The sequence below is a fragment of the Rhinoderma darwinii genome, chromosome 5, assembly GCF_050947455.1.
Source record: "Rhinoderma darwinii isolate aRhiDar2 chromosome 5, aRhiDar2.hap1, whole genome shotgun sequence".
NCBI classification, from domain to species: Eukaryota; Metazoa; Chordata; class Amphibia; order Anura; family Rhinodermatidae; genus Rhinoderma; species Rhinoderma darwinii.
In genome coordinates this window covers 224,608,687-224,626,164 of record NC_134691.1, presented here as the reverse complement: position 1 = coordinate 224,626,164, position 17,478 = coordinate 224,608,687, and the positions used below count along the sequence as shown (strand labels likewise).

The 17,478-nt window shown below is 42.7% G+C and overlaps 1 protein-coding gene across 2 annotated transcripts in view; it reads right to left on the bottom strand.

Moving 5' to 3' along the window:
- MLH1 (mutL homolog 1) overlaps positions 1 to 17,478 on the bottom strand; it is a 176,902-nt gene that overhangs the window by 34,461 nt on the left and 124,963 nt on the right. For both annotated transcript variants that reach the window (XM_075826967.1, XM_075826969.1), the window contains 7 exons: positions 15,855 to 15,948; positions 12,472 to 12,625; positions 10,719 to 11,095; positions 10,017 to 10,168; positions 9,768 to 9,876; positions 9,295 to 9,358; positions 8,926 to 9,090 (listed from right to left, as the gene is read on the bottom strand). In XM_075826967.1, coding sequence (XP_075683082.1) covers positions 8,926 to 9,090; positions 9,295 to 9,358; positions 9,768 to 9,876; positions 10,017 to 10,168; positions 10,719 to 11,095; positions 12,472 to 12,625; positions 15,855 to 15,948 — 1,115 coding nt within the window. The remainder of the gene's footprint in view (positions 1 to 8,925; positions 9,091 to 9,294; positions 9,359 to 9,767; positions 9,877 to 10,016; positions 10,169 to 10,718; positions 11,096 to 12,471; positions 12,626 to 15,854; positions 15,949 to 17,478) is intronic.

Genomic DNA, 17,478 nt, shown 5'->3' with positions numbered 1-17,478 from the left:
TACTTATGGTTTTGTAGCCCATTCCAGCCTTGTGCAGGTCTATGATCTTGTCCCCGACATCCTTAGAAAGCTCTTTGGTCTTGCCCATGTTGTAGAGGTTAGAATCAGACTAATTAATTGAGTCTGTGGACAGGAGTCTTTAATACAGGTGACCATTTAAGACAGCTGTCTTTAATGCAGGCACCAAGTTGATTTGGAGCGTGTAACTGGTCTGGAGGAGGCTGAACTCTTAATGGTTGGTAGGGGATCAAATACTTATTTCTCTGTGCACAAAGCAAATAAATATATATAATTTTGACTATGTGATTTTCAGTTTTTTTTTTTAAATATAATCTATCTGTAATGATGGGGTTAGGGAAACAGACAAGTGAGCCCTAATCTACCCGCCACTCAGTCCCTGCCTACTTGCAACGACCCGCCCTAGGCGACGGGGTACAACTGGGCGACGGTCCCTACGCTCAATAAGTGCACGACAGACAAACAGACAAGGGTACAAAGAAGCTAAGGGAAATGGGGCAGTTGCCCACGGCAACACCGTGAGCAACAAGAGTGGTGAACGAGCAGAGTCAAACCAGGAGTGTACGAGGTACCAAACACAGAGCAGGAGAGTAGTGAACAAGCAGAGTCAAACCAGGAGTGTACGAGGTACCAAACGTAGAGTAGGAGAGTAGTCAGTAAGCCAGGGTCAGTATGAAGCAGAGACAAATAGTTCAAGAAGTTGCAGCAGGGCCAGGAAACCAAACGAGAAGAATCACAAGCAAGGAGGAACAGGAAAGGCAGGTATAAATAGACAGAGGGCGGGAGCTAGCTCCGTCTGGCCAGGCTGTGATAGGCTCTCCCACTCCTAAGCCTGCCATCCTGAGTGGTGGAAGATGGAGTCAGTTTCACAGACATAGAAGCAGATGCAGACTGATTACCTATGGGCGTTGACACAGAAGCTGTGCCTGGCAGATCCTTTACACTATCTCTCACTGGTAAAATTAACCTAGCCTAAAAATTCTAGACTGTTTATGTCTTTGACAGTGGGCAAACTTAAAAAATCAGCAAGGGATCAAATACTTATTTCCTTCACTGTAAATGCCCTTTGTGTGTCGGTCATTTTGGGAACATTTATTTCCGACAGGTAGTAACTGATGTTTTGAGGGGATACCTGTAATGTCGGGCTATATAGGTCCTTGTAGAAGTCCGAAAAGCAGTTGAGGATTTGCTCATCATCATGCAGCGTGGTCCCGTCGGTTATATTAATACGTAGTATGGCAGGAGATGCAGAGTTGCAGTGAATGAGATGCGCCAAGAGACTACTGGATTGATTGCCATGTTCGAAGTATCTCTGCTTAGAGAAGATGCGACGTTTAGTCTTTTCGTTGAGAAAATGTACGTATTCTCTGCCTTTCTGTAGCCATCGCTGTTGATTGAGTGGTGCGGGATCTACAATGAATGCGGCCTCCAGATTGGCGCATTCACTCTCCAGCAGTTGTTCCATCTTAGAGGACTGTCTTTTATGATAGGATATTGATGACTGCAAACAGCCACGTAAGTAAGCCTTCATGGCGTCCCAGAGAGCCGAGTGGTTATCAAAGGGAAGATTATCCGCAAAGAACATCTCCAGTTGATCTGGTAATCGATCTTGAGCGCCGAACACTGTTAGCCAGAATGGTTGTATCTTCCTAGGACCCCTATTTACGTGAGGGCGGAGGGTAAGTTTAACCAACATTGGTGAGTGGTCAGACATTGCTCGGGGTAGGTGTGAAATATGTTCCATCATACTATACACTTTGGAGTTGCTGCACATATAATCAATCTGAGACATCGTGTTTCTCCCAGATGTGAAGCAGGTAAACTCTCGTTTATCAGGGTATCGCAGTCTCCACATATCCAGCCAGCCCATCTCTCTCAAGAGCCCAGCCAGCGGAGTAGTTACAGGTAGATTTCCCGGTATCGCCCCCGGGTAGAACTTGTCAGTAGACGGATCCAGTAAAAGGTTAAAATCACCCATGCACAACACTCCAGCCATGGGAAACTGTGAAGCAAATTTTGCCGCTTCATATAGCACCGACATGGGGGCGGGTGGTGGGAGATAAAGTCCAATCCGCACAAAAGGATGTCCCTCTATCTAAGCATGAATAGCCACCTGCCCTCTGGATCTTTCAGTAACACATTCAGTTCCCATCTAAGCGATTTATTGACTAAAATGGAAACCCCTCTGGAATAGGAGCTGTGAATGGAATGGGCCGACCACTGGATCCACGATCGATTCAGACAGTGAACAGTGGAGGGAGTGAGGTGTGTTTCCTGAAGGCATATTAAATGTGGCCCTTGGTTGTGACTAAAGGAAAACTTTAAATTTCTTTTATGGGAGTCTCCCAGGCCACTCACATTTACAGATAGAAAATTCAGAGTCATGTCACTTATTGCATTATGTAACAGTACAGATCAATTGTCGAAATGAACAGCTAGTGCAAAGAACAATACACCAGTACTAACAGTTTGTAACCGAAGCTTTCAGGGCTTTGAAGTTACGTTATATCACAGGTGTGATATTGTGGGCAAACGGGGGATCACCTATATACCTTATAGCTGATATAGGTGAACAAGTTAGAAAAATAACAGAAGAAACCACCAGCATTATGTTTCCTTATGTGTGAATTGTATTGACCGCTACTACAAGTATCAAAACATGGCATTAGCTATACGATACTGCCCAATATCTGTCCCTACCAGGGGTCCGCAACAGGTTCTTTGATTCTACCCAAGACAGCTCTCCGCTATCTATATTATAGTGTATATCAGAGAAATGCACGTTAGAGGATATAGGAAAAAAGAACAATAATACAGTAATGATACCAGCGGGTCACGCTCTCAGGCCCACTATTTCAGGAGAAATCTGCGTCTACAATATATGTGAAGTACGTAGTAAGGCCACCATCGGCAGGTCAAACAGCATGTCAAAATCACAGTATCCATACGTTATATACTCATCTGAAAGTCGTAGACTATATCCCGCAAGGGCAGATAATATTGCCATGGCGAACATATAGAACAGTCCCCGGGATAACAGATGATGCAAAAGTTAGCGGCGGGGGGAGCGACTGACAGAGCTCAGCCACTCATCCGCCTCGGCCGGATCAGTGAAGAAGATAGTCTTTTCTTGATGTACCACCCTCAATCTTGCCGGGAACGCCATAGAGTAAGAGATTTGTAAGTCCCGAAGTCGCCTCTTGACTTGCACGAAGGAAGCCCTTGTTTTTTGTAATGCAGCTGAGAAATCTGGAAAAAGCAGTATGGTGGTATTCTGAAAACGAATCTCTGCATGTTTACGCGCCGCTTGTAAAATGGCGTCTCGATCTCTGCTGCTGAGTAAGCGAGCTAGCATGGGCCTCGGAGGAGCTCCAGGGGGGGGGGGTGGTCTGCCCGGCACGCGATGTGCTCTTTCAATAGTATAGGAAGACGACAAAATGGCGTCCGGTAATATTTCCTTAAACCAGGCCTCTATAAAAGTGCAGGGGTCTCGTCCTTCACTACGCTCGGGTAGCCCCAGAATCGTAATATTATTGCGCCGGAGGCGGTTTTCCAAGTCGTCTGCTCGTTGCGCCCATTGACCAGCCACCTTATCCAACTGAATCAGATTTGATGTCTGCGGAGCCACTCTATCCTCCAATCCAGAAATTCTATCTTCTGTCTCGCTCACTCTTGCCCTTAAATTCTGCCCGAGAAGACCCACATCCGTCTTTACCTTCGCAATCCTGCCAGTCAAGGAAGATGTAGATAGTTGAATCGCATCCAGTAATCTGGAAGACACTTGTGCCAAAGTAAGTTCTGCCTCTGGGGGAGGTTCAAGCTGTTCCAGCTCTGAGGAGGGAGACGGTGAAGAGGCAGAGGCGCCATCTTGTGGAACTGCCCGGGCGTATTCCTTCAGCCGTCAATGATTGCCTGGTACGGTTCATGACAGCGTGTCCCCGTCGGTGAGTATGCTGTCGGGTCTGAGAGCAGTTATGGCGGTATATCAGCAGGATAATAATAAGAAAACCTTAGCTGGGTACGGAGCACCTAAAACATGCGACCGTTCATGTCCGTCGTTGGTCACGGCCCCCTATCGTCTTATCTAAAGGACACCAAGGACACTGTCACCAGGATCCAGGAGATCAACATTACTTCCACCACCATGATAGCGAGCATAGACGTGGAGTCATTATATACTAACATTCAGCACGATTTAGGTCTCACTGCAGTTCAACATTTTTTAAGCACCAAAGGCACTCAATTTCAACAACAATGATTTTGTGTTGTCACTCCTACGTTTTCTGCTCACACACAATATCTTTATTTTTGATGACAAATACTATCACCAAATAAAGGGCACAGCCATGGGCACTGTATGTGCACCTACTTAGGCGAATCTTTTTCTGGGGTGGTGGGTAGACACTATTGTTTTTTCTGGTGATTTACTATTTTTCACATCACATTTCTTTCTGGGGTAGATATATTGACGACATTCTTATCCTCTTGGATGGGGATGTCAATACATTCACTGACTTCATGTCTATGCTCAATGATAATTCCATCGGTATCAAGTTCACCTATGAGATACATGATCAGGTGATCAACTTCCTTGACCTTAAGATCTCTCTGGACACTGGTGGCAGTGTCCAAACTGATATATTTTTCGGAAGGCCACGGCCACCAATAGTTTTCTACACTGGGACAGCCATCACCCTCCAGCCCTCAAGAGAGGAATACCAATAGGCCAGTATCTTAGGGCGAAGCGTAATTGTTCTAACGAACTATCTTTTCAAATTGAATGTGAAGGACTATCACAAATTTCTAGCACGTGGATATCCCAAAAAGTGGCTACATAGGGCCTATGCCAGGGCGTCTCCTAGGCATGATTTACTCTCTGATAGAGGTACCAAACCTGTCGCATCCGGATCATCCAGTGCCATTCGGTGTATAGGCACTTTTGATGTGTGTTCTCCCCAGGTTATCAATATTATGCAAAAACATTGGTCTATTCTTACTGCTGATCCTGACTTGAAAGACGCTATTTCTGTTAACCCAACCATCACCTACCGCAGGGGTAGGAATCTGCGGGACCTCCTAGTACACAGCCACTATTCAACATCATCCAATACTCCATCTACTTGGCTGAAATCACCTGTTAAAGGATTTCACCCTGGCGGCAGATGTTCCTTTTGCCCCTTGAAGCCAACGGTCAAGAGGTTCATCAATCCAACTGATGGCAAATCATACGATATAAAACAGTTCCTAAACTGTCAAAGTAGTGGGGTCATATATGTAGTCAGATGCCCCTGTCCTAAGCTATATGTTGGCAAGACTTTGGAAACTCTCCTCCTCAGTTCCTGCAAATATCTTAGTACCATTAATCATAATGAAGACACCACTCTTTCAAGACATACACATAAGTTTCATGGGGGTAACCCTAGACTACTTCAATTTTGGGGTATCACCCAAATCAAGCTAGGCCCTACGGCTGGAAATTTAGACCGCAGACTCCTGCAGGAGGAAGCACGGTGGATCCACCGTCTGAACACCATGACCCCCCTTGGGCTCAACGAAAGGTTTACCTTCAGTGCTTTTCGGTTATCCCACTTATGATCCCTTTACTGCTGTGTGTACATGCTTCTAATTTTATTTCGGAGATTATGAATCTTCCTGTGGATTTGTCCTGATAATAAACCTGCATCACATACCTTCTACATTATTACTCTTCATAATGGAGTGGTTGTTTCTCACCACGCCATACAAGTTGTACATATCTATAAGTTATATCCATGACTTGACCATATAATTATGGCGGCTCTTTATCTTTATTCTTTATATATTATTATTGCTCCATAAGGCTGTTTGTCTCAATTTTTCCTATTTGAACTATGTACATTTCTCCTATGGGGGCTCCTGTGTCGGTTTTCTGACATAAATTATCTTTATATACTTACCATTGGTGTCTAGGGTAGGAGGTGACTCTCGTACGAAGTTCGTATTTTCGCAAACTGCGCCTGCAGAATTAATTCAAGTCTTTCCATCACTCTTCTGCGCATGCGCTGGCATTTCGCTGGCTCACTTTCTTTTCAGATCCAGCACGCCTGCGCTGACCCAACATCGACCATTTACACTATCTCCGCAACGGATACTAGTGCGCATGCACTGTCCTCTACTTGCTATTGGCTTAGGTTACACAGTCTGCTATTGGCCAAGCTGTATTTTCAGATGGCCGGATACCTTTGCCCACCTGATTGGCTGCCTGTTCTGACACGCACCCTGTACACACGTCATCAGACACACCTTTAATGTAATAGGATCAGTTTTCTCGCCGCGCCGCCATTAGCCCCGTGTACCCGAGGACGCTACGTGTTAGCGAAACATGTCGGGGGGGCTTTCTTTGTTTTAATTCCTGCCTCAAGCTGTACCTACCGCTGTATTACTTAGACAATCTAACTTATAACTGCTAGGAATGACGGTTCTTACGTTTGTTGGTACACTGCTGCATTTGTATCAGCTGATTACTCCCATGCAAGGCTCTTGGCAGTGACAATTTTAATAATCATTTATGTGGTCTGTCCTTTTTGCTATACGTAGCATAATATAATATTGTTCTTATCTTTTAAGGGTAGTTAGGAAAAAGGGTTTGTTTGCCTGCAGGCATTCTTTATGTTACAAAAAGGAAGGATTTGATCCAGCGCTGCAATGATGTGATTTAAAAAGGAACGTGTTCCCAATTATATTGGTATCAAAAACTTGTTTAAAAATTCGGTAACAGGCTTGGCGTCAAGGCAGTATTTGGTAGGTGTAATAGGCCTACGCGTTTCGAGCACGGCTGGTGCTCTTAATCATGGCATTCATTCAGTGCTCGAAAATCATTGCAGCACTGGATCAAATCCTTCCTTTTTGTACTATTGCCTACTGTGGACCGTTGCGGAGATCCGGGCGAAGCAGGACTGTCAGGCGGCGAGCTGGTGAGCTGGAGGTTTCCTCCCCCTTGTATTACATTCTTTATGTTAATCATTTTAGAAATTACACCCCTAAAGGCATTTATCAAGGGGTGTAGTGAGCATTTAGACCCACACGTGTTTTTCAGAAATTAATATGCAGTGGATGATGCAAAGTGGAAATTGCAATTTTTCCACTGATATGCCTATTCACTGCACAATATGTTGTGCCCAGCTTGTGCCACTGGAGAATCTTACCCCATTAATTGTTAAGCGGGTTCTCCCGTGTATGGCGATGCCATATATATGGACGAAAAATGCTGTTTGGGCACACTGTAGGGCTTTAGAAGGGAAGGAATGCCATTTGGAACGTGGACTTTGCATGGTAGTTGTTATGTTTGAGTATTACTGGTATTTCTGTTTATAACATGGGGGCATATGTAATCATAACAACAGGGTATAATCACGGGGTAAATAATACAAATACCCATGGATGTGTGGTACGCTGTGAAGCAATCCATTATACACGGGCCAGTGTCTCACTAATAAACTGTATTCTTTCTTATCCCCTTTTTGTAACACCATTTTGGGGAGTTTTCCTCCTTTGTATTTTGGGTAATTTTGCTGGGAAAGTGTTGCCTTGGTATAATATGGGCGCACTCACTTCCAGAAGATGTGCTACGTCCCTCCCCTTCCTAGTTCCAAAATATTAAGGCCCTGAAACTGAAGGAACGTTCACCTCTGGCTTGCACATCGGGATGCTTTTTCATCACCGCATTACTAGTGTCATAACTTTTTTATTTTTCAGCTGATGGTGTGAGGGCGTGTTTTTTGTGAGACAAGCTGTAAATTTTATTGGTACCATTTTGGGACATGACTATTGATCACTTTTTATAGAATTTTTTTGAAGAGGAAATGATCAAAAACAAGCAATTCTGGAACGGCTTTTTATTTTTATTTTCAGCATTCACGGTGCGCCATAAATTACATATTAACTTTATTCTGCAGGTCGATACGATTTTTCACGTATTGCAGCTTCTGCACGATAAATTCACTATCTTTTTTTTTTTTGTGTCGCCATATTCTAAAAACAGCGATTCTGGCGTTGCTTTTCATATTTTTATTTACCATGTGGGATAATTACGTAATGCTTTTATAGTTTGGGTCGTTACAGACACGGTGATACGAATTATGTACGTATTTTTTTATTTTCCCAACAATCTTATGGGAAAAAAAGGCAATTTAGTTTTTTTTTAAAATGTGAAACTTTTTTACAACATTTTTGTTAACGTTTTTTTAGGTTCCACCAGGGGACTTGAATGTCTGCACTTCTGATTGCTATTCTAATACACTGTGTATTAGAGCTGTCAGTTGTACACGGACAGCAAGCCTATGAGAATCGGCCGGAGGCGGGTCCTCATAGGCTTCCGTACAACACAGAAACGGAGACCATTGTTAGGCCTCTGGTTGCCATACGTGTTGCTGGGTTGTCGGTCGGCTGAAAAAAAAACCTCAGATGCTGCGATTGCTATTGAGCGCAGCATCTGAGGGGTTAATCGGCCGGATCAGAAACTAGATCCGGTCCTGGCCATAACAGAGGGCGTCAGCTGTAACATACAGCTGATACCCGGCGGTGATGGTGGGGGCTCAGCTTCTAAATCTGCACTATCACCGCGCTGTAATAGTACTGCGGTTTGCGGGAACCCCTTCCCGACAGAGCCGTACATATACGGCAGATGTCGGGATAGGGTTAAGGCCGCTTTCAGGCCTGGTCATTAAGAAGTTAAACATTCTGGGGACTGCTCCACTGAAGAGTGGTGCTTCTTTCCAGTCCTGTCTCAATCTTGTTGTCCTCATGACAACAGAAGGGATTGGGAAAAGGGATGTTAATATACCAGACTCCTGGTTAGCGCTAAATAGTACAAATCAGCCAGACAAAAATATGTAAATGCCACAGAGCACTACAGAAGCTACAACTCACCTCATCTATTTCCAGGGAGAAATAATCTTTTAACATTTCAGATTTCTTTTGCAGGAACTGAACAATGTATTCGACAAGCCCTTCTTTAGGGCCGTCTTCTTCTGTCCACCCACTTTCAGGACTATCCAAGGCTAGCATGGCCAATTCATATAGTGGAGCAGATTCCTGAACAGATGTAAAATGTTTTGCAGTAAATGGACTTTCAGTTGTTATGTAGGAGTCAAAAACTAAATGTGATTCTCTGACTTCTCTACAAAGATTTACATTTCTTATACAATGAAAAAAACCCTCAATAGAAATTAAAATAAAGAAATATAACCATATTACTATAAAATGACTTGACTAAAAAATTTAACAATCATTACTTACAGATAATCTCATTATGCCAAAGTTCCCAAAGTCATAGATAAGTATTTGATAGAAGAGTTCTTGACTACAGAAGGAGAGAGGAGTCATAGCAAAAGAATATACATCAGAAAACACTATAACTTATATGTTGAATGTATACAATTAAATGCTTCCAAATGGGATGACTGCTTTATTAATATTTTGCTCCAAGATTAGCCCACTAGAATAGGCAATGGGAGTCTAAATGGTTGCACAGTGTGTCCATCACAGGCTAAAAGTGGTTTTGTTAGTTGCATAATTCATTCACACAAGTGATTATTTGTGTAATCATGTAGTTCTTACTCTTACCAAAAGACTCAAAGGCTTTTACAGTAGCAAAAAAAGAATTTTTTTAAACTAACATGGAGCTATCCCTTGTATCAGCTATATAATATAAGTGACCTATAGAAGAATTTATAGATAGCGCTGACAAGATTCAGAACTGCTAAACATACCTTAACTTTGTGGTATTTAAAAGGTACAGTTTTGTTTGATACTGAGCTAGCGCCCACTGTGGATTTACACAGCCCACAAAGGAGTGATTCCGCAACATGTCCTGGAGGTCTGCAGAAGAGACAGATGTGTAGATATGGATACACATCAATGAAAAATAAAAACTTTACAGTGCTCTTAGATACTCAAGTAGAGTATAAATGGATATGATGAAGATAGATTTTATTTACTAAAGCAAATATTGCACCCACTTTTATGAGCTCGGTCTTCAACGTCTTTTTGCAAATTCAACACGCTACATAAACTGATAACCCTCCTCCTTGGCGCAGAGGCTGCAGTCATTGTCCTGTCTTGATTGTCGTCATCCATCTCCACATCAGACTCTTCACGTGGCCTCTTCTTCCTATGTGAACACCAAAACCATAATTGGTTAGAATGATAAGCAAATAAACAAAATTATATCATTGCCTCATATTGAGATATGAGACAATCACATTGATGTTTTATTGTAGATTCACATTTACTGGCAGAAATGTATTGAAATTTCTACGGACAGAGCCTAAGGGCCCTTGTACACAGGTCAATTATCAGGCAAACGCTAATTTTTAGAACCCTCGTTGCCGATAATTTCCCTGTGTAAACAGGGCAGCGATCAGCAGATGAAGGAGCAAACGTTCATCTGCAGATCATAGCATTTTAAAAATGAAAAATACTGTTGTCGTCGGCAGCACAACTCCCTCGTAAACAGGGAGACATGCTGCCAACATGATAATAATGTATGGGGACGAGCGATCGGAGTAACGAGTGCTAGTCCCCATACTAGCTCCTTGTGAAAGGAGCATACGAGCGCCAATTAACGAGCTGTCTCCTTGATTGGCGCTCGTTTACATGGACCAGAACGGGCCGTGTAACAGGACCTTAAGAATCGAAGGGTGCAGTATCTTTGGTGTTACCTGGGAAGCACACTATCTGAAGATGTACTTGCTTCACTTTCTTCAACCTTGTCTGTGTGCATTTCCTTTTCTTCAACAAAGGCCACTAGATCAGAAGCATCAAGCATTTCAAGATCACTTAATATATCTGTAGTGCTGCATTCTGGATTAGCTTTATCATCTTTTTGTTCTTCATCAACTTTGTGGGTTTCTGGGACAATGCATGGCTGCTGTTTTGGCAGAGGCTGAAGAAAAGCATCCAACTTCTGCTCTCTTGCATCTGTACGTACCATTTGATGGGCATACACTTTATCACTAGACTTGTGAAATCCAGTTGACGTGCTGGAAGTAGGCTTCACTACTTCGCTAGCACATAGAGATGCCCCAGGCAGCAATGTCTATTTCAAAAGCAATACAAATAATTATTACAGTTAAATGTACTAGAACAATAAGTATGAGCCATAAACATTAAATTGGTTTTGGCATATCGCTAGTATATGCCATTACTTCATTTGTTTGGGTCCAATTGCTGGGACCCCCACAATCCCCAGAATGAAGCACTAATTAAGCAGTGTCCCCTTTACAAATTTTACCTGCAGAGCGACACTTGCAGCCATTCACTCTGCAAAATAATTGCAGAAAGGACCTTAGTGCTTCATTTTCGGCATTGGTGGGGGTCCCAGAAGTCAGACCAATACTGATCAAAATGTTATAGCATATCCTAGTCATATGTAATAACATTTTAAGATGGTAATGCCCTATAAAGAGTATCTGTAGGACAACATAACTAAAGCTGCATCTCCTCCTAACAAGGTTAGTCACAATTCACTTTCAGAGCACTGGTACTTCTAGAATGCTGCTGGTTTCATCCTTGGATGAGAAAAATTTATTTTGGAATAGCAACACTTTAATCCCTGTATAGTGAAAACAATCTATATTACAGTTTTCTTATACACATACTATATGGACAAAAGTATTGCGACATCTAGCTTTTATGACATCCCATTTTAAATCCATAGGCATTAATATGGAGTTTGCAGGTAAAAATGCTTCCACTCTTCTGGGAAGACTTTCTACAAGATTTTGCAATAATACCACTCACAGATGATCATGGAATATATAGGAGGAAAGAAATATTGCAACCACGCTCAAATTCAGTGAGCTCTTTAGAACTACACATACGGTCACAAATGTTAGTACAGACATTGACATTTAAAGGCTGCAAATTTGGTATTGCCGTAATTGTATTGACCTGCAGAATAAAGTTAACATGTCATTTTTACTGCACGGTGAACGCCGTAAAAACTAAAGCCAAAAAAACTTTGGAGTCGCCGCTGTTTTATCCCATTCCACCCCACAAAGATTATTTTTCCAGTTTCCCAGAACGTTATATAATGGAATGATGCGTTGAAAAACTACAACTCGTCCCGCAAAAAACAAGCCTTCATACGGCTATATCGACTAATAAATAGTTATGGCTTTTGGAATGTGGGGAGGAAATTACTAAAATGAAAAATGGCTGAACGGGTTAAATAAATCCGTAATGTTTATATTTGCAAAGCAGGGGCTCAGTGTACAATAATTGGTATGAAATGCAATGCCACAGTACCACTATTGTGTTGATGTTAGGACTTTGACAAAGGGGGGCCAATATTTGAATTTGGTGGCTCCTCAGCCATTCACATGTATTCTTTAGTAACATGCCATTCTTTAGTATTATGGAAAATTGACTTGTCACATAACTTTATACCACCAGTTATTCCACCTTCAGTACCTGTGTAAAGTACATTCTGGAAGAGTTTGATCCCAGCAGTTTGCTCTCTGTGTGCTGCTGAACTCGTTCAGTTATACTTTCTTCATACAGAAAGTGGACTTCATGCTTTGTTGGGTGAACATTCACATCAACATTTTGTGGAGCGATCTCTAAGCTGGAAGAGGCGGTAAAGAAAAAAAAAAACAACAACGCATGAGTATCTACATAATAATCATTCAAAACACACTGCACCCAACTGCGCACATAACAAACCTGAAAACTAGAATAGCAAATATTGAAAAAAAAAAGTTTTATTGTCTAATGACATCATTACCATATATTTTGTGTTATTCCATAAATATTCCCCGGATCCAGAGTATGGCCGCCACACATCTCAATGCATACTGCCAATTTTTCATATGATGAGATAGTTGAAATTGTTTTGCACAGTGCGTGTAGGAAAAAAAATCCTTTTCTCGTTCAGTTCATTTAAGTACAGAGCTAGCACCCAAATTTTAGAGTTTGGTTTCCTGTTCCTGGATTCTTTCCTTCAGTTAGATTGGTTGCTTGTTTGACGGTTCTATCTTGACTTCCTTACCTTTGTTTCTGCATCCTTTACTGCTCTAGTACATACTGACTTAGCTCAGTGTCTGCAGGAGGTTTATATGCTTTATAAGAGCTAACACTTTTTAAGCTCAGTGTCAGCCTCCTAGTGGCAACAATATATATCCATGTGAACTGCTCCCCAATGACTAGAAAATAATTTTACCGTGAGTACTGAAAGAGGATGAAGGCCACGTCCCCCTATGCGCACTGACTCGTTGACAGCCATCACATGGAAACTAACACAAAATAAGAGTAGGGGAGTCGAGAAGCACGCTCTTGCGCTGGCGGTAAAGAATAAAACCGACCAAAAGCACGGGCAGATTCGGGGAGGAGTTCAGGCCTTAGGGCTCACACCTGACAAAAAAAGGGGCTAAATATTGGGCACCGCAGCCATCTGGGAGGAGATGCAGAAAGCAAGGTGCACTCTGCGGCAGACTAGTGAGTGGTGGAGGCTCTAAAGAGAAGGGGAAGATCAGAGCACCTGGGAGAGAAGAAACAAGATGGTGGCCGCAGAAAAAGCATAGGGCATGCGCCCTGCTCTTGATGGGCAGAACAGGTAGAAAGAAAGAAGGAAAGAAAGAAGGAAAGAAGAAAGAAAGAAAAAGAAAAAAGAAAGAAAAAGGAAAGAAAGAAAGAAAGAAAAAAAGGTAAAGTTATTTAAAGGGGTTTTTCCATCAGGGACATTTATGACATATCCACAGGACATGCCATAAATGTCAGATAGATGCTGGTCCCAGAGGTGGGACCTGCATCTATCTCTAGTATGTAGCCCCATAAAACCTGTTCTACCTCTCTGTGTTGCGGCTGAAGCGTGTGATTTCCGACCATGAAGAAAACAGCGCAGCTCACTGTGCTACACTGTTTTCGTAAGTCCCATAGCAGTGAATGGCAGTTACGGAAGCAGCGTATTATGCGAGCTACGCGGTTTCCGTAACTACTATTCACTTCTATGTGACATACGGAAACAGCGTAGCTTAGCGAGCTACGCGGTTTTCTTCTTCGTGGTCGGAAATCACACGCTTCAGCCGCAACACAGAGCGGTAGAACGGGGTTTAGGAGGGCCTGTTCTAGAGATAGGCGCGGGTCCTGTGGATATGTCATAAATGTCCCATATAGGAAAACCACTTTAACTAAAATAAGATCAAACTAGCCTGCTCCACCAGCATCTGCCTCCTACGGACACTAATCTAAAACGGATTTAGGTCAGTGTCTGCAATTGGGGTATATCCTATTGGAGGAGTTAACACTTTTGATGCTTAGGGTCAGCCTCCAACCTAGTGGTAACAGCATATATCCAAGTTGTTTGCGTCCTTAATGACAAACTAGGGAATTTTTTTATATAAATAACATGGGTCAATCGTATGGCATATCACTGACTGCATTTTCCGCTAGAACTATGATACGGTATATGGCACCCAATAAAGAACAGCACTGATTGCATTACTGTTTCATATTATCGAAATCTACACTGTGGTTTGCATGAAACAAGAAACATTGATGCATTGTGTTTTTTACAAAGCCAGAAGTAAATAAAAAAATGTAAAGTATAAAGTAAAGACTAACTCCTTCCCGATGTTCGTCGTGTATATACGGCGGACGTCGGTTGGAGCAGACTGAGCCCGCTCAATAGAACGAGTGTGTTGGTTGCATCTTCCAGCCGAAACTTCAGTTTAAGAAGCGCGATCCTGCTCGTTTAACCCCTTAGATGCCACGGTCAATAGAGATCGCGGCATTTAAGCCTGCAGGTCTGCCGGCAGGGCTTCAAAAGAGACTGGTTCAAGTCCCCTGGGGGGGGGGGGGGGGGGGTCTAGTGAAAACAAGTTAAAAATAGGTAAAGTTTTTTTCATATATAGTAAAAAAATATATATATTAAATGTTAAAAAACAAAGCTGCCCTTTTCCTATTTCCTCCTAAGAGCAATTTAAAAAATAAAAAATTAACATAACTGGTATTGCTGTGTGTGTAAACATCTGAACGATCACACTATAAAATTATTTAACCTGCATGATGAACGCTGCAAAAAAAGTAAGACTAATTTAATGCAAGAATCAGTTTTTTGATCACCCTGATCTCCCACAAAAAAAATGAATAGAAAGTGATCAAAGAGTCTCATGTACCTCAAAATTGTACCAAGAACAACTACAGCTTTCCCTGTAAAAAAATAAAAGTCCTCATACCGCTCAGTCGATGGATAAATTAAAAAACAAAAAGTTATGGTTCCCAGTATACAGCAAAACCAAACAAAATTGTATTTTTCTCCATTAACAAAACATAACAAAAATATTATAAATTTGGTATCGTCGTAATCGTATTGACCCTCAGAATAAAGTTAACATGTCGTTTTTACCGCATGGTAAAGGCCGTAAAAACAATAGCCCCCCAAAAAATGGAGGAATAGCCATTTATTTTTTGCCATTCCACCCCACAAATATTTTTTTTACAGTTTCCTAGTAGATTATAAGGTAGGGAGGCAGAGCTTATTAGGTGTACACAAATGGCAGACTCGAGGGCCTTTATTAGGCTGCCATGACTACCATCGGCACCCTGCGTCGGATGGCATGTCAGAGGGATCCATCCCTTTAATTTTAACAACTTGGATGCCACAGTTCCAATTGACTGCGGCTTCTAAGGGGTTAAACAAGCGGGATCCCGCTCATTATGCTACAGTGTCGACTGGAAGGTACAGCAGACACGCTCGTTCTATGGAGCATGCTCAGCCCGTGAGCCCACTCCATACTCCCCCGGTCGACATAAAAGTTGTTATATCAGAGTGAATCTAATTGGAATGCAATGCTCACCTTAGATACAGAAATGGATGAGTATTCTTTGGCAAATAAGCAGAATAAACAGTCTCTATGGCTTTCTTCAAAGAGGTTGATTCTACAAGTCTTGCTGTGGAACAAAAAGATACATTTTAAAAGACCAGCTATGCAAAAAGTAAGGCCCCGGTTAGTGATTACGGCCGGGTGCAGACAGTCTCCCACATTTGCGCGCCATGCTCCCATTATAAAGTATGGGAGCACGGTCTGTAAAGTCAAAAAATAGGACATGTCCTATTTTTTACATAGCTTTTCTACGGCCCGGACACCTTCCCGTAAATATACGGGATGGTGTCCGTGGGCAATAGAAATTAATGGGTCCGTACTTTGATCCGCAATTACGGTCCGTAATTGCAGATCAAAATTACTACAATCGTCAGCATGGGGATTAAATGAGGGCTTTTGGGCTTCAAACACTCCATTACCAATAAAACATTTTAATATAGTTTTTTTCTGGCATCAAATAGTGTAAAATGGAAAATACTGGCACCTAACATTTGTTCCTGGACAGAAACTGCCTGGGAACCTAACATTTCACAAGCTGTTAAAAACATAGAATTTTCAAAAGACAAACCAATTGTTCGTTCTATTTCACTACTAAACAACTCGCACTATACATCATTTTATATTTAACCGAGTTTTTCCTAGTAGCTGTTTTACCACACAGGAAAAACAAATATGTTACTGTGACATTTATCACAAATCAGAGTTAAGCTGGGTCTACTTAAACCCAGTAACTATTACCCAGAGATGGAATTTTGATGTTTCATCACTAGGGATGCTATTCTGTATATTCTGCAGATCTAAGCGCAGATCAGCCCCATTGTAAACTACCCACGCGTTGTTTCACGGTTTCTTTTTTTTTCCCTCATCAAAGAGATGAAATCTCACATCAAGACCATGTGGTTTGACCCCTTCCCGACATTTGCCGTATGGGTACGCCATGGAAAGCATTGACTTCCCGCATTTTGCCGTACCCATACGCCAAATGTTTGGCACCGACTCAGAAGCTGAGCCGGTGCCATCATCGTCGGATCTCAGCTGTATCTTACAGCTGACATCCGACTGTAACAGGGGGGACCAAAATTAGCTTAGATCCCCGCCATTAACCCCTTTAGTGCAGCGCTCAAACGCGATCGCTGCACTTAAGGTGTTTGCAGCTCATCGGAACCCCAGCAATGAAATTGCCGGGGTTCCGGTAGCTGCAATGGCAACCGGAGGCCTAATACTGGCCTCCCGGTCTGCCTAGCACAGAAACCGGTCAAGATCCGCCCGGCGGCGGAGCCTGATCGGCTTCCGTAGCCGCCGGCAAGATGGTGCCGGGTCAAGAGCTGATCCGGCGTCATCAGCGGTGGAAGTCAGCTGTATGTTACAGCTGACATCCACCTGTAATGGCAGGAACCGGAGCTAGCTCCGATCCCTGCCATTAACCCCTTCGATGCAGCAATCGAAAGCGATTGCTGCATCGTAGTAGTTAATAGCAAATCGCCAGTCCTGACAGGCAATCGGGACTGGCGACTGCTGCTATGGCAACAGGAGACACAATGGTCTCCTGCTCTGCCATTACGGAAGCCGATTAGGCCCCGCCGGGAGGCGAAGCCTA